This window comes from Palaemon carinicauda, chromosome 6, assembly GCF_036898095.1.
Source record: "Palaemon carinicauda isolate YSFRI2023 chromosome 6, ASM3689809v2, whole genome shotgun sequence".
NCBI classification, from domain to species: domain Eukaryota; kingdom Metazoa; phylum Arthropoda; class Malacostraca; order Decapoda; family Palaemonidae; genus Palaemon; species Palaemon carinicauda.
This window is the reverse complement of record NC_090730.1, coordinates 162,214,362-162,240,518: the sequence shown is the minus strand read 5'-3', so window position 1 is coordinate 162,240,518 and position 26,157 is coordinate 162,214,362. Positions and strand designations below refer to the sequence as shown.

Here is a 26,157-nt window from a genome sequence, read left to right as displayed (position 1 = left end):
AATTAAAGTCCATAGGAGGCTAAGCAGCTTTAGGCTCCTCTCCATCTGACAGAGTCCTCAAGGGAATATCAGTAGGAGGGGGAACAGCAACTTCCTCATCTACAGGAACCTTGTCCGATAAAAGCTGAGTCTCAAGCAAGGGAGAGACCTACCGTGGTGGCAATGCTTTACAAGCAGAGTCCACACTCACTGGTGCATTAGTAGCGGACCAGAACGCAACGTCATGTAACTGCTTGACAGTCTGTGAACTGTCAACAACTGAACTGTCAACCACAACAGGTGCGTGAGGACGCACAGCGTCCACTCGAGACTGCTTTGACTGCCTAGACTGAGCAGTCAAAACAACTCTAGAATGCGGAGGTTGACGCACAGCGTCAAAACAAGTCAACTCCGATTGTTAGTGAACGTCTTGAACGTCAACAGGAGCATCAGCAAGTGGCCTAACGTCCAAATGCGGCTGAAAAACCACACGAGACCGCATCGAGTGTGGTTCTAAACAAACTGACTGACGTGACTAAGCTACGCCAACGTCAACAGTAAGCACAAAGGAACGTTAGGTTGGCTGAAAGCCAGGATATCGATGAGATAAACGGCTAGACTCAACGGACTAATCGGCAGAATATTCTTCCATAAGGGAGGCAAGCATATACTGCATGTCTTGCCATACAACCCATTAAGGATCAACGGAAATGGTTGTGGTAAGAGACGAGGGTAACGTCTGTGACCGCAACACTTTGCCTACAAAAAAAAAAAAAGACTCTCGGAGTCTGTGTTACGCTTTTGTTAGGCGGCGAGCAGTTATCCGATGACTGCATAGGGTCAGAGCTGTCCTAATGGTTGTAACCAGGACGCTGGACCTGTCCTGAAAGGACTGACTTTCGCTTAAGGGCTTCGAAACCTTGTGACAGGTTTCTTATGCGAAAAGCCTTCGGATGACGAGGAGAAACAACGTCTCTCTCGTTTTATGGTAGGGGAGATCTTGGTAAGATACACCCGATACCATAGAGGGAAAACGTCTGTTCGTTGGTCAAGGCCTCTCGAACCCATAAGTCGTTTGACATTACTTCTCCCCTGGGCTTGGGAGCATGTAAGAGGTCCCGGACTAGGTGAACGACAGGCACGAACAGACGAACCCTCGGATGCAACACTAACACTTTGCGCATATCACTTTATCACTTCGATTTTCTGTTTTGCACTTATTTCACTGAAATCGAAACTTTTACTGATTTCTACCTGAAACACGCAATTCTACCCTTCATTAAAAGGTAGTAATTGCGAAATCAGTCGTATAATGCAAGCTCATTAATACCAGCAAAAAACAGAAAACATATTTTAAGATAAAAAAATCAGTGGCTGGGAAAGAGACTAAACACTAGTTCATATAACTACGTTTTCAATCTCTCACCGCACATAGCCTGGGGACGAGAATAAAAAACTAAAACGTTTTATCCTTCCTCCCCTTACAGCGACTAGGGACGAGAGTAACACGAGAACAACGTCACCCGCTTGAACGGAACGTTTTCTCTCCTCTCTCTCCCTCCGTCTCTATCTCTCTCTCTCTTTCTCTCTTGATTTCGCACCTAAGAGAAGAGCCCAATTATATTTCGTCAAAAAAACATGTTATTTGACTAAAGGAAAAAACTGAAAGGTTTTTCAAATAAAAAGTTCCTTTAAAATAGAATTTAAAACATTTAAGCTAAGAAAGAATGAACAAAACGTCAGAATCGATTTACTCTTACTGCAAAGTGAAACCGTGATACACTCTCTCTCTATCGTAACGATAGAGCGCATGTTGAACGTCCTGAACGTCAACAACTGCGTAGCATAAATAAACTAAACGTTAGTTCATCTTTGAAAACAGTACGAAGATTATCAAAGAAATTCTTTCATAAAATATTACATTTAAAAAGTTTTAAATCCTTAGCTCTTTAAAAGCTAATTACGATATAAAGGGCTCAACGTTGATTAACTTCGGTTTCCAAGTTAGGACCGCCTATTCTCAGGAAAGGTCTTATAAACAAAACATTAAAATTATTTTTATATGTTTATAATAAATGGAAAGTTAATCGAAGAGGCCTAATAAAGGCGGAGAGATATAAAATATATAGAGGAAAATCTATAACGTGATATAATTACTAAAAGCCTAAACACACTTCCGTCTAAGGGAAGGGTCGGCCATTTAAAAGTGAGAGAAAGCCCATACTCTCTTTGTCACCATAATTAAATCTATCCAAAACGAATTCAAGATTTAAGATGAAGATAAAACACCTGCATAGCGAAAGCTCAAAACTAGAATAAAGTACTTCACCAATTAGTTGTGAAAAAAACTCCAGTTTAGCAACAGCGAATAAGTACGTCTTGTCGATAGCTCGACAGAGAGAAAATTGAGTCTTTTGTTTACATTGAGTACTGGGTATCTGGACGACAGATGGCGCTGTTGGGCACACCCGCAACCTGTGTAGCGATCGCTGGCGAGTTTTTACCGTAGAGTTGTCTGTCGGGCAACAGAGTTGCAGCTATTATAATCACCGGCTAAGTTAAATATTGAAAAACTAGAATTCCCATATAGTTGTTGTTGGAGAATAATAGCCAACACTTTAATACCCATATCGAAAAGAACGCTACCAAGGCATGTTGGGACTGCACCGAAAGTAACGAGAACTAACAGCGTAAATTAACCATACGCTAGTTCTAATTAATTATGAAATTAGATCGATGATTTAAAGAACGAATACCAAATGGACAAATATTTCTTTAAGATTTTACATTAAAAGTTAAAAAACTTATATAAGTGGAATTCCTCCCATTCTTTACATAAAACAAAAAAAGAGAATTTGCAAGACATACATGAAGATTACGTCACACGACTGTGACGTCATAGAGTTGCCGGAACGTATTTCCGTCATCAAGATTAAAAACTTTGCACCTAAAATATAGTGCACAAACAAAACCTCTGCATACAAACTGTGAGGATCAACCGACATATTCGGTAACCTCACCTTGCATACATCACTCGCACAAACACAAAAATTAAGTTATCACTCATGATAAACAAAGTAAATAATAATAATAAAACACGATTGCCAAAACCCTGAATCAGTGTACTTCACCAAACGAAGTCCAAAAAAGCGAAGAAGGGAAAATGATTAGAAAAACTCTCAATGGTGGACCGACGATGTTTTCGATCCAGCCGGCAGAGATGAACTGAAGTCTTGGACACGGGAATGATTCCTTGGACCACCCTGTGATGGGTGTTACCACCTACCTCCCAACCACCACAAGGCGGTTGCCTCGTTTTGAAAAATTCTGCCGATTTAGAGATATCAGCTACATATATATAACTGCCAAGTAAGTACTATTCATAAAACTGCTATTTACAATTTTTTTTTGCATATTTTTGATAGTTTTTTGAGAAACTTCTGGCATTTTCCAAGAGAATGAGACCAACCTGACCTCTCTATGACAAAAATTAAGGCTGTTAGAGCAATTAAAAAAATATATACTGTAAAATGTGCTTGAAAAAAAAAATAACCCCTTGGGGTTAAGGGTTGGAAAGTTCCAAATAGCCTGGGGGTAAAAGGGTTAATGATAAAATTATTCATTTCTAAACTCACCTGACATTCATATACGTGGCATCCCCGCCTACCACTGAATAGTGGTGTCAAGAGATTGGTGAATTACTTTTGACTTTGAAACTGAAAGACATATGGTTTATCCACACAGTAGTATCACTATATGCAGTACCTCCATATGTTCCCAATACGACACTAGAGGGGAACGGATATTTCCAAAAAAGAAAGCGGAATTTTAGTTTTATTTTACGGCAAACGTCGACATTTAACCAGCTTCGATTAAGTTAATATGAATACCAGGTGATTATAGAAATTGCTAATTTCATAACTAAGTTAATGCAGGGGACAAAAGGAGTCTTTTATCATAGATTTGTCTGCTACACTTGCCATATTATTTTTCAATAATAATATCATCATAACAGAAACAACAACCACAATGAAGCAATAATAATACCAATAATACAATAACGATAATGATATTGAGAATGATGACGATGATGATGGTAGTATTAATAACAATGCATTTTATTCCAAACTTTTTTTTCCAAGTGTAAAGGTTAAACACCTAAATACAGTTCAGTCCTGTAACAATATTTCCATGTTCTTGAGTGTTATGAATTATAGTTAAGAACTTCAGATCTATTATCTTCCTCCTATTCAGGTTAGAATATTAAATATGTTATTTTCATTAGTAAAATAAATTTTTGAATATACTTACCCGATAATCATGTAGCTGTCAACTCCGTTGCCCGACAGAATTCTACGGAAGGGATACGCCAGCGATCGCTATACAAGAGGGGGGTGTACTCACCAGCGCCACCTGTGGCCAGGTACTGCAGTACTTCTTGTTGACACCACCTCAATTTTTCCTCGGTCCACTGGTTCTCTATGGGGAGGAAGGGTGGGTCAATTAAATCATGATTATCGGGTAAGTATATTCAAAAATTTATTTTACTAATGAAAATAACATTTTTCAATATTAATCTTACCCGATAATCATGTAGCTGATTCACACCCAGGGAGGTGGGTGAAAACCAGTGTACATGTATATCAAGAAGCTAAGTATCCCGTATTTCATATTATCAGTTATTCAAAATAACAATGAAATTATAAGTACCTGGTAAGGAAGTCGACTTGAACCATTACTCTGCCTTTAATAAGTTCGTCTTCCTTACTGAGCGCGCAGCGTTCCTCTTAGGAGGCTGAACAACTCTAAGGTGCTGAAGTATCAAGGGCTGCAACCCATACTAAAGGACCTCATCACAACCTTTAACCTCGGCGCTTCTCAAGAAAGAATTGACCACCCGCCAAATCAACAAGGATGTGGAAGGCTTCTTAGCCGACCGTACAACCCATAAAAAGTATTCAAGAGAAAGGTTAAAAGGTTATGGGATTATGGGAATGTAGTGGCTGAGCCCCCGCCTACTACTGCATTCGTTGCTACGAATGGTCCCAGGGTGTAGCAGTACTCGTAAAGAGACTGGACATCTTTGAGATAGAATGATGCGAACACTGACTTGCTTCTCCAATAGGTTGCATCCATAACACTCTGCAGAGAACGGTTCTGTTTGAAGGCCACTGAAGTAGCCACAGCTCTCACTTCATGTGTCCTTACCTTCAGCAAAGCAAGGTCTTCTTCCTTCAGATGAGAATGTGCTTCCCTAATCAGAAGCCTGAATAGTAAGAAACTGAGTTCTTAGACCTTGGAAAAGAAGGCTTCTTGATAGCACACCATAAGGCTTCTGATTGTCCTCGTAAAGGTTAAGACCTTTTTAGATAGTACCTAAGAGCTCTAACTGGGCAAAGTACTCTCTCCAGTTCATTCCCCACCAAGTTGGACAGGCTTGGGATCTCGAACGACTTAGGCCAAGGACGTGAAGGAAGCTCGTTTAGCAAAAACCGAGCTGCAAGGAACATGTAGCCGTTTCAGATGTGAAAACTATGATCCTGCTGAAGGCGTGGATCTCACTTACTCTTTTAGCTGTTGTCAAGCACACGAGGAAAAGAGTTTTTAATGTGAGGTCCTAAAAAGAGGCTGATTGGAGAGGTTCAAATCTTGATGACATAAGGAACCTTAGGACCACGTCTAGATTCCAGCCTGGAGTGGACAACCGACGTTCCTTTGAGGTCTCAAAAGACCTAGGGAGGTCCTGTAGATCTTTGTTGGTGGAAAGATCCAAGCCTCTGTGGCGGAAAACCGCTGCCAACATACTTCTGTAACCCTTGATCGTAGGAGCTGAAAGGGATCTTACGTTCCTTAGATGTAACAGGAAGTCAGCAATCTGGGTTACAGTGGTACTGGTTGAGGAAACTGCATTGGCCTTGTACCAGCTTCGGAAGACTTCCCCTTGAGACTGATAGACTCTGAGAGTGGATGTTCTCCTTGCTCTGGCAATCGCTCTGGCTGCCTCCTTCCAAAAGCCCCTAGCTCTTGAGAGTCTTTCGAAAGTCTGAAGGCAGTCAGACGAAGAGCGTGGAGGTTTGGGTGTACCTTCTTTACGTGAGGTTGACGTAGAAGGTTCACTCCTAGAGGAAGAGTCCTGGGAATGTCGACCAGCCATTGCAGTACCTCTATGAACCATTCTCTCGCGGGCCAGAGCGGAGCCAACCAACGTCAGCCGTGTCCCTTTGCGAGAGGAGAACTTCTGAAGTACCCTGTTGGCAATCTTGAACGGCGGGAATGCATACAGGTCGAGATGGGACCAATCCAGCAGAAAAGCATCCACGTGAACTGCTGCTGGGTCTGGAATCGGAGAACAATACAACGGGAGTCTCTAGGTTATCGAGGTAGCGAACAGATCTATGGTTGGCTGACCCCACAGGGCCCAAAGTCTGCTGCAAACATTCTTGTGAAGGGTCCACTCTGTGGGGATGACCTGACCCTTCCGGCTGAGGCGATCTGCCATGACATTCATATCGCCCTGAATGAACCTCGTTACCAGCGTGAGCTTTCGATCTTTTGACCAGATGAGGAGGTCCCTTGCGATCTAGAACAACTTCCACGAATGAGTCCCTCCCTGCTTGGAGATGTAAGCCAAGGCTGTGGTGTTGTCAGAGTCCACCTCCACCACCTTGTTAAGCTGGAGGGACTTGAAGTTTATCAAGGCCAGATGAACCGCCAACAACTCCTTGCAATTGATGTGAAGTGTCCTTTGCTCCTGATTCCATGTTCCCGAGCATTCCTGTCCGTCCAAAGTCGCACCCCAGCCCGTGTCTGATGCATCCGAGAGGAGACGGCGGTCGGGTTTCTGAACAGCCAAAGGTAGACTTCCTTGAGAAGAAAGCTGTTCTTACACCACGCGAGAGTAGACCTCCTCTCTTCGGAAACAGGAACTGAGACCGTCTCTAGCGTCATGTCCTTTATCCAGTGAGCAGCTAGATGATACTGAAGGGGGCGGAGGTGGAGTCTCCCTAACACGATGAACAGGGCCAGCGATGAAAGTGTCCCTGTTAGACTCATCCACTACCTGACTGAGCATCGGTTCCTTCTCAGCATGCTCTGGATGCATTCTAGGGCTTGGAAGATCCTTGGGGCCGACGGAAAAGCCCGAAAAGCTCGACTCTGAAGATCCATACCCAGGTAGACAATGGTCTGGGATGGGACGAGCTGGGACTCCTCAAAATTGACCAGGAGGCCCAGTTCCTTGGTCAGATCCATAGTCCATCTGAGAATCTCCAGACAGCGACGACTTGTGGGAGCTCTTAAAAGCCAGTCGTCTGACGGAGCCGGACACAAGATCATGGTACTGCTGCACAGTCTGTGAACTGTCAACCATGGGGAAGCGAGGAAGTACAGTGACAACCCGAAGCTGTCTAGACTGTCTGGGTCGTACAGACAACTCCTTATCGGGTTGCTGAGGTTGCCGCACTGCGTCACAACAAGTCACTTCTGCTGGTTGTTGAACGTCTTCCCAGTGACACACTGACTCCGTAAACAAAAAATCCTCTAACAAGGACTAAGCTTGGACTGCATGTCTTGCAACACAGCTCAAGGTCTATGGGAGCAGGTGTGGTAACAGACGGGGTTAGCGACTGAAGTGGAACCATTACCTTCCCTGGAAGCATGCTATGCTTAAATAAAAGTCCATAGGAGGCTACGCAGCTAAAGGCTCCTCTCCAAATGACAGAGTCCTCAAGGGAATATCAGAAGGAGGGAGAATAGCACTTTCTCATCTACAGGGACCATATCCGAGAAAAGCCAAGTTCTCTCAGTGAGGGTTTCACTGGTGCAAAAGCAGCAGACCAGAAGGCAACGTTATGAAACTGCTTGACAGTCTAGTGAGTTGGCAACAACCAAAGATGTGTGACTGAGAAGCATGCGGCAAGGCATGCAGAGCATGCTGTATGCAGAGCATGCTGTATGTAGAGCATGCTGTAAGGTAAGCAGAGCATGTTGCATGGCGTGTGGCTTATGCTGCATGGGATGAGGCTCATGCTGGGATGAGGCTCATGCTGCTTAAAAGAAATCTGAACCTGACACTAATCTAGCTGTCCGAGGATTTACCTGGTGAGACATCAGTCTCTTTACCAGAGAGTTTTACCAGATTTCCCCGGGCCACCACGTGACACAATTGGTAGTAATTCATTCAAATTACCTCTAATGAGTCAATATGGATAAATATCAACACAACATCGTGTTCAAATAGAAATAAATTTCTACCTCATACTTGGGATCGAACACTAGCCCCTTCTAATGAAAGGCCAGGTCGAAACCAACCATGCCACGAGAGCCCATAGGATGTCGTATAGCATGAGGCTCCTGCCTCATGGGTTGAGGAGGATGCCGCATAGCATGAGGCTCCTGCCTCATGGTTTGATCCTGTGAGGTTCCTGCCTCAAGAGTTGCGTCTGCCTCAAGGGTTGAGGGGGTAGCTGCGCAGAGAGAGGCTCATGCTGCATAGACTGCGGTTCAAGTTGAATGGGAAGAGGCTCAAGCTGAGGAGAAAGTGGCAGATGCATGCGTTGAGGTGGCTGACTCATAGCATGAGGTTCCTGCCTCAAGAGTTGCGCTTGCCTCAAGGGTTGAGGTGGCTGCGCAGAGAGAGGCTCTTGACTCACGAGTTGAGGTTCTTGAGGTGCTTGCCTCGAGAGTTGAGGTTCTCGCCTCGAGGAAAGTGGAGGTGGTTGTTGCGAGAGTTGAGGTGGCTGCCTCAAGGATGGTAGAGGTTGTCGTACCTCAAGAGGTTGCTGCCTCGAGGGTAGTTGTAATGCAAGATACTCCTGCCTCAAGGGTAGAGGAGGTTGTAAGGCATAAGGCTCCTGCCCCCATTGTTGAGGAGGTTGCTGCGTGGTAAGAGGCTCCTGCCTCAAGGAAAGTGGAGGTTGCTGCACAGCGCTGGTATCTGGCAACTCCCAACGCGGCAGCTCACGCATGGAGGTAGCTAGAGGAACCTCAACCTCATACGTCTGGCAGATTGTACTGCGCAGAGGAGGAGGAGCGTTCGCAGGAGGAGGTGTATTAACCTTCTCTGCCTGAAACTCCTGCATCAACACCGCAAGCTGAGACTGCATTGTCTGCAGTATAGACCACTAGAGTTTAAGAAAGACAACAACAAACGGAGCTACTGTCCGTTGAGACTGAGGGTCTAAAACAGCTGGTGCGGCAACAGACGGAGCTACTGCCTGTTGCGATACCACCTTGCCTCTCTGGGAGGTGTGCAGTTGTCGTACTGCAGCAAGTCCGAACTGACCCAGGGCTAATGGCTACACCTAGGAGTTGGACTTGTGCGGAAGGGACCGACTTGCACTTAAAAGATGCAAGATTTGGTCCATGGTTTCTGCGAGAAACCTCTTCCGCAGACGAGGAATAAAAGGGCTCTCTCGTCTTTGTGTGGGTGGGGTGATCACGTCGGCAACGTGTGTAGATACACCCGAAACCACGGAGGGAAAACGTCTGTTCGTCGATCAAGGCCTGCTGAACCCATAAGTCCTTCGACATTACTTCTCCCCTGGGCTTGGGAGCTTGTAAGAGGTCCCAGACTAGGCGAACAACTGGCACGAACAGACGAACCCTCGAACACAACACTGTAACACTTTGCGCTTATCACTTATCACTTTTGATTTTCTGTTTGCACTTATTTCACTGAACTCGAAACTTTAAGTGGTTTGTACCTGAAACACGCAATTCTATCCTTCCTTAAAAGTTAGTAATTGCGAAAACAGAATTACAATGTAACAGAAAAATCTAATGAAAGATAAATAATTCAGTGGCTGGAAAGAGACTAAACACAAGATCAAATAAACTACGTTTAAAATCTCTCACCGCATAAAGCTTGAGAACAAGAATAAAACTCTAGAAACGTTTACCTTCTTCCCCTAAAGAGACTAGGGAGAAGAGCAAAAACGATAACAACGTTACTCGCTTGAACGAAACGTTTATCCTCCTCTCTCTCCCTCCGTCTCTATCTCTCTTGACTGAGAACCTGAGAGAAGAGCCCAATCATATATATCGTTAAAACATATTATTGTTAAAGGAAAAAAACTGAAAGATTTCCCAAATAAAAAGTTCCTTTATTAGAATTAAAACCATTAAGCTAAGAAAGAATGAACAAAACGCTAGAAACGGTTTACTCTTACTGCAACGTGACACCGTGAAAATTCTCTCTCTATCGTAACGATAGAGCGCAAGTTGAACGTTCTGAACGTCAACAACTGCAGAGACAAAACAAAACGTTAGTTCAACTTTGAAAACAGTACGAGACTATCAAAGAAATTCTTTCAAAAACATTAAAATAGCATAATATGTTAACAGGTAAAACCGAAATGACGGGCTCAATGTTAATTAACTTCGGTACCAAGAAAAGACCGCCTACTATTAGGAAAGGTCGAATATAAACAAATATAAAAATTAATTTTAATAAGTTTATAATAAAAGGAAGTTAATCGAAGAGGCCTATAAAAGGCGGAGAGATATAAAATAAATCTATAACTATTGTTAAGCAAAATTAAGAAAGAGTCTATACTCTCTTAGACACCAACACTTCCGTCTAAGGGAAGGGTCGGCCATTTAAAAGTGAAAGAGAGTTCATACTCTCTTCGTCACCATAATTAATCAAATTAATTCCAAAAGCTAGCTAAGCTAATGATAAAACTTCCTGAATAGCGAAAGCTAAACTCTAGAGCAAATACATCACCAAATCGTGAGCAAAAACTCCAGAATCAACAGCGTATCCATGTAGGTCTAGCCGGAGGCACGACAGAGGAAAAATTGAGGTGGTGTCAACAAGAAGTACTGCAGTACCTGGCCACAGGTGGCGCTGGTGAGTACACCCCCCTCTTGTATAGCGATCGCTGGCGTATCCCTTCCGTAGAATTCTGTCGGGCAACGGAGTTGACAGCTACATGATTATCGGGTAAGATTAATATTGAAAAATGTTATTTTCATTAGTAAAATAAATTTTTGAATATACTTACCCGATAATCATGTAGCTGTCAACTCCGTTGCCCGACAGAATTCTACGGGAGGGATACGCCAGCTATCACTATACTAGAAGGGGGTGTACTCACCAGCGCCACCTGTGGCCAGGTACTGCAGTACTTCTTGTTGACACCACCTCACTTTTTCCTCGGTCCACTGGTTCTCTATGGGGAGGAAGGGTGGGTCAATTAAATCATGATTATCGGGTAAGTATATTCAAAAATTTATTTTACTAATGAAAATAACATTTTTCAATATTAAACTTACCCGATAATCATGTAGCTGATTCACACCCAGGGGGGTGGGTGAAAACCAGTGTACATGACTAAAGGATAGCTAAGTATCCCGTATTTCATATAATCAGTTATTTCAGAATAACAATGAAATAATAAGTACCTGGTAAGGAAGTCGACTTGAACCGTTACTCTGCCTTTATTAAGTTCGTCTTCCTTACTGAGCGCAGCGTTCCTCTTAGGAGGCTGAATCAACTCTAAGGTGCTAAAGTATATAGGGCTGCAACCCCTACTAAAGGACCTCTACACAACCTCTAACCCAGGCGCTTCTCAAGAATGAATTGACCACCCGCCAAATCAAAAGGATGCGGAAGGCTTCTTAGCCTACCGTAACAACCATAAAAACAACAATAAAAGCATTCAAGAGAAAGGTTAAAAAGGTTATGGGATTAAGGGAATGTAGTGGCTGAGCCCTCACCTACTACTGCACTCGCTGCTACGAATGGTCCCAGGGTGTAGCAGTTCTCGTAAAGAGACTGGACATCTTTAAGATAAAATGATGCAAACACTGACTTGCTCCTCCAATAAGTTGCATCCATTATGCTCTGCAGAGAACGGTTCTTATTAAAGGCCATCGAAGTGGCTACGGCTCTCACTTCGTGGGTCCTTACCTTCAGCAAAGCAAGGTCTTCCTCCTTCATGTGAGAATGGGCTTCTCTAATCAGAAGCCTTATATAATACGAAACCCCGTTTTTGGACATGGGCATCGAAGGTTTCTTGATTGCACACCATAAGGCTTCTGACTGTCCTCGTATAGGTTTTGACCTATTAAGATAATATTTCAGAGCTCTGACAGGGCAAAGAACTCTTTCTAGCTCGTTACCTACCATGTTGGAAAGGCTAGGAATTTCAAACGATCTAGGCCAAGGACGTGAAGGAAGTTCATTCTTAGCTAAAAATCCGAGCTGTAAAGAACATGTTGCAGATTCGGATGTGAACCCAATGTTCTTGCTGAAGGCATGAACCTCACTGACTCTTTTAGCTGTTGCAAGGCAGACGAGGAAAAGAGTCTTGAGGGTAAGGTCCTTGAAGGAAGCTGACTGGAGAGGTTCGAACCTAGGCGACATAAGGAACCTTAAGACTACGTCTAGATTCCAGCCTGGAGTGGGTAAACGACGTTCTTTAGAAGTCTCAAAAGACTTAAGGATGTCTTGAAGGTCCTTGTTGGAAGAAAGGTCCAAACCTCTGTGGCGGAGAACTGAAGCCAACATACTCCTGTACCCTTTAATCGTAGGAGCCGAAAGGGATCTCTCATTCCTTAGATGTAATAGGAAGTCAGCTATTTGGGTTACAGAGGTATTGGTAGATGAAACTGCATTGGCTCTACACCAGTTCCGGAAGACTTCCCACTTGGATTGGTAGACTCTACGAGTGGATACCCTCCTTGCTCTGGCAATCGCACTGGCTGCCTCCTTCGAAAAGCCTCTAGCTCTAGCGAATCTTTCGACAGTCTGAAGGCAGTCAGCCGAAGAGCGTGGAGGTTTGGGTGCAACTTGTCTACGTGAGGTTGACGTAGAAGGTCCACTCTTAGAGGGAGAGTCCTGGGGACGTCGACCAGCCATTGTAGTACCTCTGTGAACCATTCTCTTGCAGGCCAAAGGGGAGCAACCAGCGTCAGCCGTGTCCCTTCGTGCGAGATGAACTTTTGAATGACTCTGTTGATGATCTTGAACGGTGGGAATGCGTAAAGGTCGAGATGGGACCAATTCAGCAGAAAAGCATCCACATGAACTGCTGCTGGGTCTGGAACTGGGGAACAGTACAAAGGAAGCCTCTTGGTCATGGAGGTGGCAAACAGATCTATTGTAGGCTGACCCCACAAGGTCCAAATTCTGTTGCACACGCTCTTGTGAAGGGTCCATTCCGTGGGGATGACCTGATCTTTTCTGCTTAGGCGATCTGCTGAGACGTTCATGTTGCCCTGAATGAACCTTGTTACTAGGGTGAGGTTTAGACTTCTTGACCAAATGAGGAGGTCCCTTGCGATCTCGTACAGGTTCCTCGAATGGGTCCCTCCCTGCTTGGAGATGTAAGCCAAGGCTGTGGTGTTGTCGGAGTTCACCTCCACCACCTTGCCTAGCAGGAGGGACTTGAAGTTCAATAGGGCCAAATGAACTGCCAGGAGCTCCTTGCAGTTGATGTGGAGCGTTACCTGTTCCTTGTTCCACGTTCCCGAGCATTCCTGTCCGTTCAAGGTCGCGCCCCAGCCCGAGTCTGATGCATCCGAGAAGAGATGAAGATTGGGGGTCTGAATCGCTAACGATAGGCCCTCCTTGAGAAGGAGGTTGGTCTTCCACCACAAGAGAGTGGTCTTCATCTCTTTGGTGACCGGGATAGAGACTGCTTCGAGCGTCAAATCCTTGTCCCAATGAGCTGCTAGATGGAATTGAAGAGGGCGGAGGTGGAGTCTCCCTAACTCGACGAACAGGGCTAACGATGACAGGGTCCCTGTGAGACTCATCCACTGTCTCACCGAGCAACTGCTCCTCTTCAGCATGCTCAGGATGCAATCTAGGGCTTGGCTTATCCTTGGGGCCGATGGAAAAGCCCGAAAATCCTGACTCCGAATCTCCATTCCCAGGTAAACAATGGATTGGGAGGGAATGAGCTGGGACTTTTCTAAGTTGACTAACAGACCCAGTTCCTTGATCAAGTCCAAAGTCCAGTTGAGACTCTCCAGACAGCGACGACTCGTGGAGGCTCTCAACAGCCAGTCGTCTAAGTAAAGGGAGGCTCTGATGTCGGATAAGTGGAGGAATTTTGCAATATTCCTCATCAGATGCGTAAACACCATAGGAGCTGTGCTTAGGCCAAAACACAGGGCTTGGAATTGGTACACAACCTTTCCAAAAACGAATCTCAGGAAAGGTTGGGAGTCTGGATGAATAGGAACGTGAAAGTAAGCGTCTTTCAGATCCAACGAGACCATCCAGTCCTCCTGCCTGACCGCTGCTAGGACCGACTTCGTCGTCTCCATAGTGAACGTCTGCTTGGTGACATAAGCATTGAGCGCGCTGACGTCCAGCACCGGTCTCCAACCTCCTGTCTTCTTGGCCACCAGAAAGAGACGGTTGTAGAAGCCCGGGGATTGATGGTCCCGGACTATAACCACTGCCTTCTTCTGTAACAGGAGCGACACCTCCTGGTGCAACGCTAGCCTCTTGTCCTTTTCCTTGTAGTTGGGAGAGAGGTTGATGGGAGAAGTGGTCAGAGGGGGTTTGCGGCAGAATGGTATCCTGTAACCCTCCCTCAGCCACCTGACAGACTGGGCGTCTGCACCTCTCTTTTCCCAAGCTTGCCAGAAGATCTTGAGTCTGGCTCCTACTGCTGTCTGGAGAGGAGGAGAGTCAGTGTTTGCCTTTAGAAGTCTTGGAACCTTTCCTAGACTTGCTCCTGGAAGAGTCTGGACGGGAGCTTCCTCGGCTGGGGGCTCTACCACGAAAGGGCGGAATAAACCTCGTAGCAGGCGTATCAGCCACTGGGGTGCGGTAAGTCCTGGGAACTGAGGGAGCAACCTTAGTCTTACGAGCTGAAGAGGCCACAAGATCATGAGTGTCTTTCTGAATCATGGCCGCAGACAAGTCCTTGATAAGTTCTTCGGGAAACAAGAACTTAGAAAGCGGAGCGAAAAGGAGTTGAGACCTTTGACAAGGTGTGATGCTGGAAGAAAGAAAGGTGCAAAGCTGCTCCCTTTTCTTAAGAACTCCTGACACAAACATTGAAGCAAGCTCGCCAGATCCATCCCTAATTGCTTTATCCATGCAGGACATTAAAAGCATGGCCGAGTCCTTGTCCGCAGGGGAGGTCTTCTTGCTAAGGGCCCCCAGGCACCAGACTAGAAAATTGAACATCTCAAAGGCACGAAATACACCCTTTAGGAAGTGGTCTAAATCGGAGAAGGTCCAGCAAACCTTAGAGCGCCTCATTGCTGTTCTACGAGGAGAGTCGACCAAACTTGAGAAGTCAGCCTGGGCAGAGGCAGGGACTCCCAAGCCTGGTTCCTCTCCTGTGGCATACCATACGCCCGCTTTAGAAGTGAGCTTAGTAGGTGGGAACATAAAGGAAGTCTTCCCTAGTTGCTGTTTAGACTGCAACCACTCCCCTAAAATTCTTAAAGCTCTCTTAGAGGACCTAGCAAAGACGAGCTTAGTATACGTTGACTTAACAGGCTGCATGCCCAGCGAAAACTCAGATGGAGGAGAGCGTGGGGTAGCAGAAACAAAATGGTCCGGGTATACCTCTCTGAAAAGAGCCAGGACCTTACGAAAGTCAATGGGTAGAGGAGAAGACCTGGTTTCTTCCACGTCTGTAGAGGGATCCAGGTGCGCAGCTTCCTCCTCAGAAACCTCATCACCAGAGTGTAGCGAAGTGAGAGGTAATGTAACAGTGGTATGCTGAACAGCAGAATCAGAACAAGCGGGTGCATAAACGCTTGTGGATTCATCCTCAAGTCTCTGTTGCCGAGTTAAAACCTGAGGTTCAGGCTGCAAAGGCTGGTCAGGAAGAGTAGAGGAAGGTAGGCGCATGGGTTGAGGTGGCTGACTCCTGGCATGAGTGTCTTGTCTCAAGAGTTGCGCTTGCTGTAAGGGTTGCGGATGCGCAGTAGCAGGTTCCTGAGGAACGAGTTGAGGTTCCTGAGGTGTGAGCTGCGAGAGTTGAGGTAGCGGCTGCGCAGAACGCAGTTCTTGTCTCGCGAGTTGAGGTTCCTGAGGTGCTAGGCTAAGGTGTTGAGGTTCTCGCCTTGAGGAGGGTTGAGGTCGCTGCAGCGAGTGCTGAGGTGGCTGCCTCATGGATGGAAGAGGTTGTCGTACCTCAAGAGATTGTTGCCTCGCTGGTGGAACCGCAAGCGGAAGCGGAGGAAGTAAGGCATAAGCTTCCTGCTCCCATTGCTGAGGTTGCCTTAAGGAAGGCTGAGGTTGCTGCACACCGCTGGAAACTGGCAACTCAGTACGCAGTAAGGAATCCTGAGGAGCCTCAACTTCGTACGCCTGGCAGACGGGACTGCGGTTAGGCGGAGGAGGAGGTGTAACCTTCTCAGCCTGACACTCACGCATTAAGACCGCAAGCTGTGACTGCATGGACTGCAGCAAAGTCAACTTGGGGTCGACAGACGCTAAGGTCTGCTGAGGCAAAGCCTTAACAGAAGATGAGGTCTGTTGCGGCATCACCTTACCCCTCTTAGGAGGAGTGCAGTCACCTGATGACTGCGGAGAGTCAGAGCTAATCCAATGACTGCAACCAGGTTGTAGAGCTCTTGAGGTCTGGACTTTGCGTTTGAGAGGTCTTGAGACCTGAGTCCAGCGTTTTCTCCCTGACATATCTTCAGCAGACGAGTAAAAGACGGGCTCAATCGTCTGCGGGTGGGAGTGACGGTCTCTGTAAGACACGCCCGCAACCACCGAGGATACTTCTGTGCGCCGATCAAGGCCTGCCGAACCCTTTTGCCCTTCGACATTGCTTCTCCCCTGGGCTTGGGAGCTTGCAAGAGGTCCCGGACTGGGAGGACGACTGGCACGCACAGAAGTACCCTCACGCACCACACTGACACTGACACTAGCACTTGGCACCGCACTGACACTAGCACTTGTCACAGCACTGGCACTATCACCTCCCACTGCACTTTTGACCTTAAGTTCTTTGACTTCTGCCATAAGAGACTTATGGTCACTAACCACCGATTCCACTTTGTCACCTAAAGCCTGAATGGCACGCAAAACAACAGACATATCAGGTTGAGTACAAATAGTAGGTTCGGGGGTAGCCACTACAGGGGGAGGAAAAGGTTGAGGGTCATGAGGTGAGGAAAAAAGTGAAGAGAGAGAAGAACTCCTCCTAACTCTCTCTCTCTCTAACTTGGTTGAATATTTCAGGAATCGAACAAATTCAAGTTCCGAAAGACCGGCGCATTCCTCACATCGATCTTCCAACTGACAGGGCCTTTCCCTACAGTCAGAACAAGCGGTGTGAGGATCTACCGAGGCCTTCGGAATACGCCTATTACAAGACCTACATCGTCTATGGGGTGGGGCTTGTGAAAGGTCAGACATCTTGAATCAAAGAGTTAGTCAAGGGGGATTCCAAATCAAGCAAAAAGATCGTTAACCATAAATCAAAACTAAATAAAAGCTATCTAAGCTAATTAGAAAAGTTTCCAGTAAAGCGACAGCCGAAATCTTAGAGAAATACTTCACCAAAAGCCGTGAACAGAACTCCAAAATCATAAGCGTATCCCAGAATGTCTTGCCGGAAGCACGACAGAGGAAAAAGTGAGGTGGTGTCAACAAGAAGTACTGCAGTACCTGGCCACAGGTGGCGCTGGTGAGTACACCCCCTTCTAGTATAGTGATAGCTGGCGTATCCCTCCCGTAGAATTCTGTCGGGCAACGGAGTTGACAGCTACATGATTATCGGGTAAGTTTAATATTGAAAAATCTATATATCCATGTTATTTTCTATTGCTAAAAATGATCTTTCTTCAAAAAAAGATTCATTCAAAGTCTATCTACATAAAACGCTGAATGTATCTTGCCCTTTGATATAATATGCAAGAGGTTGCAGTGATTAAAAGACAGGTCTTGATGGCTTGGGTGCTAGGTAGAGACTGCCCTTTATTCATAGCTACATGGGACTACATGATACCACATCCCCCTTATCACATACAAAGAATTGATTACACATAATAACTAATCTGGCATATAAGTACAAAGAAATAAACGATGAAAGTTCCATATTCAAACGTATTCCATTGTTTTCATCCCTTCACAATAAACATGCATAGTACAATTTGTGATTGTGGATAATAATATAAACATAATAGCTATTATCTTTGCAGACTTTGGTCAGAATAGTGTTGGTTACAGCAGGGCAGTCATGAATATGAAAATAAATGGCAAATTATAATTTCTTTTTTTTTTTTTGATGCAAAGAACAACACCCAAAATATATTAAAACAAAATGGAAACCTGATACACATGTAACGAGTGTTCGAAATGGAGCCTGTTCTCCAGTCCGAGACTCTTAAATTTTCAAATAAAATTCATTATTCTGAATCACTTATCAGTCCTGAGACTGATAACTTTTCTTGAGTTTCAAACTCTGGTAACGACCTCTCAGAATTTTCGGTCATGAAACGAGGGGGGGGGGGAGTTGTATATTATTATTTAACTTAACACTTTATGGGAATTTACGGTATGTGACTGCGTTACTTTCAATATATCTGGATGGGGTTTTCACCAGCCGGCCTGACTTGGTATACACCGCTGTCAGGTCTGTAGAGTTATCACTAGTTGCGGGTCTTTGGTGGGTTATTTCGGTCTCACTAGGTGGCGGCAGCGATATATCGACGGGTCGTGGTGGAGGCTGTGCTGATGATGTTGGAGCCTGCTGCCGGGTGTTGGGCGGTTCTGTGTTTGTCGCGAGCGGTGTCGGACGGATGTGGGACCGGTTCCTCCTGAGACACGCTCCGTTTTGGGCTTCCACAATGTATGATTGGGGTTCTTCTGACTTACGTACCACTCTGCCTGGCACCCATGTGTGGCAGGCCTTGTCGAATATTCGGACTGGTTGTTCGGGTTGGAGGTCTGTGAAGTGCCGTTGTGTCCGATTTGGTCCCAGGCGGTCCTGGAGGTGGTTGCGGGTCGTGATGTGTGCGAGATGTGGTTCGTATCTGCCTGGTAGGTCAGTGGTCACATGGCGACCAAACATGAGCTCTGCGGGGCTGGTTGTCTTATTGTCGATCGGGGTGGCCCGTAAGTGGAGTAATGCAGTATGCATATCACCGCCTGTCTCAAGGCATTTTTTGATAATCGCCTTGCATGTTCCAACTGCGCGCTCCGCGAGGCCATTGGACTGAGGGTAATGTGGGCTTGATGTGATGTGCTCAATACCCCAGGCTTTTGTGAAATCCCTCATGGCTGCTCCCGTGTATTGAGGTCCGTTGTCTGAGACCAGGGTTTTGGGGCATCCGAACAGCGAACACAGGAATTTGAGGTGGTTGGCCACACTTTCAGATGACAGGTTTTTTAGTTCGGTGACTATCGGGAATTTTGTGAAATAATCAGTTGTGATCAGATATGTCTTGTGGCCAATTTGGAAGATGTCCGAAGCGACTTTGAACCAGGGCATTGGGGGAATGTCATGATGCGTGGTTTCACTAGGACTTTGCTGGGGCTGGTACTTCTGGCATATGTCACATGCCCTGACCTTGTCCTCTATATCCTTTGCAATGTTGGGCCAGAATACACACTCCCGTGCCAGGGCTTGTGTTTTTGTGATCCCTTGGTGGGACCGGTGGAGCTGGTCCAATACCCGGCCTCTGACCTCTTTGGGGATGATAACTTGTCGCCCTTTGAATATGACTCCGTCTTCCACAGCAAGGCATTCTCTGTATGAGAAAAACTGGCGGATATCGGGGTGACAGCCTTTTACTGAGGTAGGCCAACCCTCGATGATAGTATGCTTGAGAGTGCGCAGCACTGGGTCGGTGTCAGACCTATGGCGGACCTCTTCCAAAATCTGGGGACCAAATTTTATGAGTGCAACTGATATCACGTCGATATCATCTAGTTCCAGTCCGTCCACTCGTGTATCCAAAGGGATTTCCTTGTCATTTTGTGGGTTAGGAAGGCGTGATAGGGCGTCGGAGAGTACAAGGGTTCGTCCTTCCTTGTACTTGACCCTCATGTCATACCCCTGCAGTTTCAAGAAGAGACGTTGTAGTCTAGGTGGGGCACTGATAAGTGGCTTCTCCCAGATATTAACGAGGGGTTTGTGGTCAGTGACAGCTTCGAAGTCTCTTCCGTATAGGTAGGTATGAAATCGTTGCACACCGTGTACTAGTCCAAGGGCCTCTCGCTCAATATTGCTGTAATTTGCCTGCGTTGGTGTCAGGGCTTTGCTGGCGAAGGCTATTACCTTCCCGTCTTGGATGAGGGCCGCCCCGAGGCCTTTTTGCGATGCATCGACTTCAAGAGTCACGGGTCGAGTTGGGTCATAGTAAGACAGCGTGCTTGATGGTGCTATTTGGCGTTTCAGGTGTTGATAGGTGGATTCATGGTCTTCTTCCCATTGGAAGGGCACATCTTCCTTGATCAGATCTCGAAGTCTTTGTGACTGAGCTGAGTAATGTGGTACATAGGGGCTGAGGTAAGTCATTACTCCCAGAAATCTCTGTAGTTCCTCTTTATTGGAGGGTGACGGCATGCTATGCAGGTCGTGTACCTTTGACGGGTCTGGCATCATGCCCTTGCTGGTATAGCGTGTTCCGAAAAACTCGATTTCTGGTTTTGAAATGGAGCATTTCTTCGAGTTTAGGCTGAGTCCGTGTTGGGCTGCACGCTGCATGAACCCCATCAGGTTTTTGTCGTGTTCCGACTGGTCTTTCCCACATATTGCCACGTCATCAGCGATGCCAACAACACCTGGGAGATTCTCGATGATGGAGTCCATCCTGGCTTGAAATATGTCCTGGCTTACATTCAGCCCGAATGGTAGCCTTGTCCAACAATACCGGCCGTGTGGTGTTCGGAATGTTGTCAGTAGTTGTGAGTCCTCATGTAGCGGTATACTCCAGTAGCCTGCTTTGGCGTCTAGCTTGGAGAACACTTTCGCTTTGGAGAATACCGGGTTGATCTCTTCTAGAGTGGGAATCTTGTGGGGACATCTTTTGAGGTTTTGGTTGAGCCGCTTGGGGTCCAGGCAGATCCGTAGGCTTCCATCGGGTTTTGTGACATACACAAGGCTGCTACACCAGTCTGTGTGTGCCGTTACGCGTCTGATAACCCCCTCTTTCTCCATAGTGTCAAGCTCGGACTTGATGCGGGGCTTCAGGTGGATACTCACCTTACGGGGCGGATCACAGAAAGGTATCGCGTCATCCTTGAGGTGGAGCATCGCGGGCTCTTTTAGTTTGCCGATACAGTCAAACTGTGCTGGGAATTGTGCTTTTAGTTGTTCGACTGACCTAATAGGGCCTTGTTGGCTTGGTTGCTCAGGTATTCCAGTAACGTCGTTGACATTAATATCCACAATACCGAGTTTTTGGCATGAGGGAAGGCCAAGTATGGCTGGACCAGACACATCAACCACGAAGAACTTTTCTTGCGAGAATGCTGGGTTGCTGAGTTTGCGGACGCTGAGCATTAGTGACCCTAGGCAGGGAATATTGTCGCCACTGTATGATGTTAGTCTTACTGATGGTTCTGGGGATAGTACGAGGCTGGTGGGTGCATCACCAAACATTTGCTTGTATGTCCGCAAGGGCAGCGTATTGCCACCGGAACCTGTGTCGATTTTGAGTTTCAGGGGCCCATAGGCTGGGGGGTTTTCATGCTTGACCATGAGCTTTGAGAATGCTTCTCGTTTCAGTGCCACTCCTATGTCGGATATCGTTATCATGTCGAAGTTTGGCATATAATCTGTTTCTTCATCAAGATTAGGGTTTTCATTAACCATGACTTCGTGTTGCCTGTGGTTAGGAGCCCGATTCGGCCGTCGGTAGGAGCGCCCTCCTGTCTTGCTCTGACGTTGTGTCTGTTGCATGTTGTCTCCTGGCATTGTTCTGCCTCCATCAGTTTTGCGGCACATCTTTTTCCAGTGCCCCTTGATGCCACAACCACTGCATCTGTCATTGTAAGCGGGGCATGACCTTATGGGATGGCTAAGCCCACAGTTCCAGCAGGGGTTGTCCGTGGTTTGTAGTTTGTTCCGTGGCTCGTTGCTTTCCCTTCGAATTGCATCCACGTTGGTATGGCTTGTACTTGTGTTCTCAGAGCTCATCTGTATGGAGCGTAATGATGCCGTGGAGGCCGCAATGGCCTCGTATTCCCGACCTCTCTCTAGAACGTTGCTCACAGCATAGCCCTTCGGTTTAGTTAGGAGTTCTTTCCGAAATTCTTCGAATTGTGTTCGTAGTATGGTCATTTCGATAAGTCGTTCGTTGAGTTCTCTGTCTTCAAACTCGCACTTTGTCGCTTTTTCACGGAGTCTGGCCAGGAATTGACTGATTGTTTCAGCAGGTTTCTGTTTGGTATTTGCAAATTCGAGGCGGTGAACTCTGAAATTTATTTTGACCGTTGCATCAACCTCACTTTCAATAAGCCTCCATATGTTCTGCGGCACACGTTGCTCCTGTTCAGTGAGGCCGCTCGCCAAGATACGCCTCATGCCCTCATCGCCGAGGGCAATTTTGATTTTAGTTGCTTGCTTACTTGGGTCTGTGACTTCCTGGTCTTCGAGGTATAAGTTCATGCGCGCCTTGAATGCACGAAATGACTCGGCCAGGGGCTGGTGAGCCCAGTCCATACTTGGGCATTTAGGCTGGGCCATGATTGGATTTGGTTTCGAGTGTTACACAATAGATAGATAGTGATTGGATTAATAACACAGTTTACGGTTCACAAAAAGAGATATATAATAAAGAGTATGGAAATCACTACAAAAATTTGTCACTGGTAGTCGGCATGGTTTTCAGTTTTGTTTACACTGCTGAATGTACGTCGTTGTTTGGCTCATTTTGTGAAGTAGTGCGCGGATAACAATGGCCAAAATACTTGTAAGTAATCTATTCACAACTTTCTTCACAATTCTCACTGTAATCACGGTGCATTAATGTCCATTCTATGCCATATTCTGACGATATAAGTTATGTACGGTTGTTATCTGGGCCGGTATGACAGTCTTTGTTTAGTTGCCGTTGGGTGAAAATGGCGTCATCTGCGGCCGCTGGTAATAAACTTGGGCTGATTATGAGTCCTCTTCTCAGTTATTACGGACAGGAGAGGTATGTAAAGTGTCTCTATGGTCCGGGTTTGTTGATGGAATGGCGTGGGTTGCGTTACCACGCTGCCACCATGATATAATATGCAAGAGGTTGCAGTGATTAAAAGACAGGTCTTGATGGCTTGGGTGCTAGGTAGAGACTGCCCTTTATTCATAGCTACATGGGACTACATGATACCACACCCTTGACTAACGTTATATGAATTTACTAAAAGATTTTAAAAGCCTCATATCGATTTAGATGGCAGATTTATATTCATATACTGTACAACCTAAGATAATAAAATCTATATTTCAGTAATCTAAACTGAGAAAAGTTTCATCAAAGACCAATTTCTTAAAATTACTCCTGTTATGTGTGCATGAAAGGCCTAACTTTTAGTAAAAGGTTTATCCAAACCTTTTTTTAATATAAAATTTACACATAAGTTAATGCCGAATAGTTTCTGAATGAAAAAATGTCAAATTCTACAGATCCTCACATGTTATCTAATTTGATATTGGACTTCTCCAATTTTCAACTCCCTTTAATCATGAAATCTACTAAATGAATTACCTAATAATGTATAGTGATATGTTGTACTACTGTCAACCAAAATTCATAACCTAACTGTAAAAGGATTGATATTTCATTTTAAAGATGACATGAGAACTCAGTTTGATTTTGGAATCTAGAATATTCTAAAGTTCTTTAGATATGATTCTGCATTAATTAATTATTACTGATATTCTAATGACATGTAAGAAAAAGAAATAGACATGTGGTGGACACATACTGAGAATGACAGATATTAGAGGAACCAATAACAGAATGGGTCCCTAGAGATTACAAAAGAACCAAGGGAAGGAAGAGAAGATGATGGATGGATTGACAAACTAAGAAAATTTGTGAATATAAACTGGCATAGAAAGACCATAAACAGATGTGAATACAAGGACATGTCTGAGGACTTTATTCTGTAGGGGATTAGTTATGACTGACGATGATTACTGATAACAAATGTCTTATAATTCTATATTACTACTCAATCAATGCCTTAAAGACATACCCATACGGTATATTTACAAGATATGGGAAGCATTACTGTAAGTATTCTATGTGGAACATTGTGTAATACTAGGTGTCTAACTTACAAACTTAATCGGTTCCAAGTAGTTTGTAAGTCGATTTTTTAAAAATTTTGGCCTAGGGTAGGCCTAACATGAATCCCATGCCTATGAATTCCAGCTACAAAAATCAACAAATAGTCGGGTTTCATATGAAATCGATACTATGTTATTACAAATGACGTTATGCTTACTGTATTAAATGATATAATGCTGTTTTATTATAATATCTTTATCTTATCTTTGTTATTTTCCGTTGGATTTGTGCTTATATCTCCAAAGATTTTCAATTTGAGGACCTTCTGTATCTATAAAATAAAAGGAAGACTGTCTTTACTACAATCATGCAGAAAACAGGAGGACACTTCTTACCTGGAATGCACAATGGAACCCACAGAAAGTAGCCCCTGAAGCTCCTACTGCGATACAAATAAGGGCAACAGCAAGTCGGCCATTACAACCTGCCCAAGGCACGAGCAACACAGACACCATTGGAATATAATTACCTGCCAAAGAAATAATATAACACTGTATTCTACTATTCTGAATTTAAAGAATATGAGGGATACTGTCACTAGAGCATTCCTCCTTGCCATGCAGTAATTACTGTATATTATTTTAATGAAACTTCCTGGAATTCATGAGCTATTAATTTTTGTTTATAAATAGTTTCCAGAACTAGACCAAGGGCATTGTAATCGTGCTTAGTATTGAAGAGTTAGACTAGTTTTTATATTGAGTACTGCAATGGTGTAATATATCAACAGAAAGATAACTGTTCCTCTCAGTTTTATTTGGTTGACTATTAGTTGAAACTGCTATTTTATTTTACACAGTAATTCAACTCTGTTAGTAAACTATTTTTCATATAGGTTTCATGTCAATTACACTTTAGGGAGGTTACTTAAAGATAGTGTGAAATTTTAATTTTGATTGGTAATAAAAGTGGGTCAGGTAGTGCCTTCTTTGGAAGGGAATATAGAGGAGTCTGAAGTTGTAAAATTCTATGAGGCTGTAGCTTCTACAGTGAGATATGGTTCGTTTTGTATTCTATTCGATAACAGAAAACCGTTCATGTCAGATTTGTGAGAACTAGGATTTTCAACCACTTGTTCTGGATAAGCTTTCACACTCCAAGAATGCAGCAAACATCAAAATTTCCACAAATGGCATTTCTACCAGGATGAACAAATCCTTAATTGAGTGGCAAAATAAAAATAGCCTACTGACTATAAACTACTACACAAAACAAAGTATTGTGAAGGTGGCAAACTAGTTTCAGAAATTTTTAAAACAAGGTATATATAAAATCAATATGACAAAATAAAAAATTATAGTCTGAACTTTGTATGAACACAAATCATGTAATAAGGATATAGGAGTCCTTGGTAGCCTTAAATCTACAACCTCTTACTAAGTACTTGTAAATATTCAACCTCTAGAAAATTGGATGTTAATAATATGAAAACTTTCAAAGAAATTAACTCAATAGCCAAGATTTTGAAATCCATTTGCTTAAATGATAAATAAGATAAGAAAAAAGTATGAATGATAAAATATTCATTTGACTAAACCATTAAAAGGTTTCAAGTAATTAAAATATAAACCCAATTCTTCTCCCACTGAAGGAAGATGATAAATGACAATGACTTGAGACCCTTCACACAAAGACCAGAACTTTATACAACTTTTTAAAAATGCTTTCAAGATTAAATCTGCATCTTTATTATGTAGTTTCAAGCCTTACGTGGTACTGTGAGTTTAAATATAAAAACAGTGATAGCCATATCTACACACTAAAATGTTTAGATAGAGTATGAGTTTTCACACAAAATAACACACATCATTACAAACAACTACAAATTATTATTATCATTACTGTACTTACTAAGCAATATCCCTAATTGGAAAAGCAGGATGCTATAAGCCGTAGGGCTTATAGCTAATTACAGATTTACTTCAATCTTAAACAAATTCATTTTAGTTATGC

General features: G+C 44.5%; 1 protein-coding gene across 1 annotated transcript in view; it reads right to left on the bottom strand.

Annotated features, from left to right (window-relative positions):
• Window positions 1–26,157, bottom strand: part of LOC137642769 (putative inorganic phosphate cotransporter) — a 104,541-nt gene that overhangs the window by 18,205 nt on the left and 60,179 nt on the right. Inside the window, exon 10 of the mRNA XM_068375616.1 lies at window positions 24,540–24,673. Within this exon, the coding sequence (XP_068231717.1) occupies window positions 24,540–24,673 (134 nt within the window). The remainder of the gene's footprint in view (window positions 1–24,539; window positions 24,674–26,157) is intronic.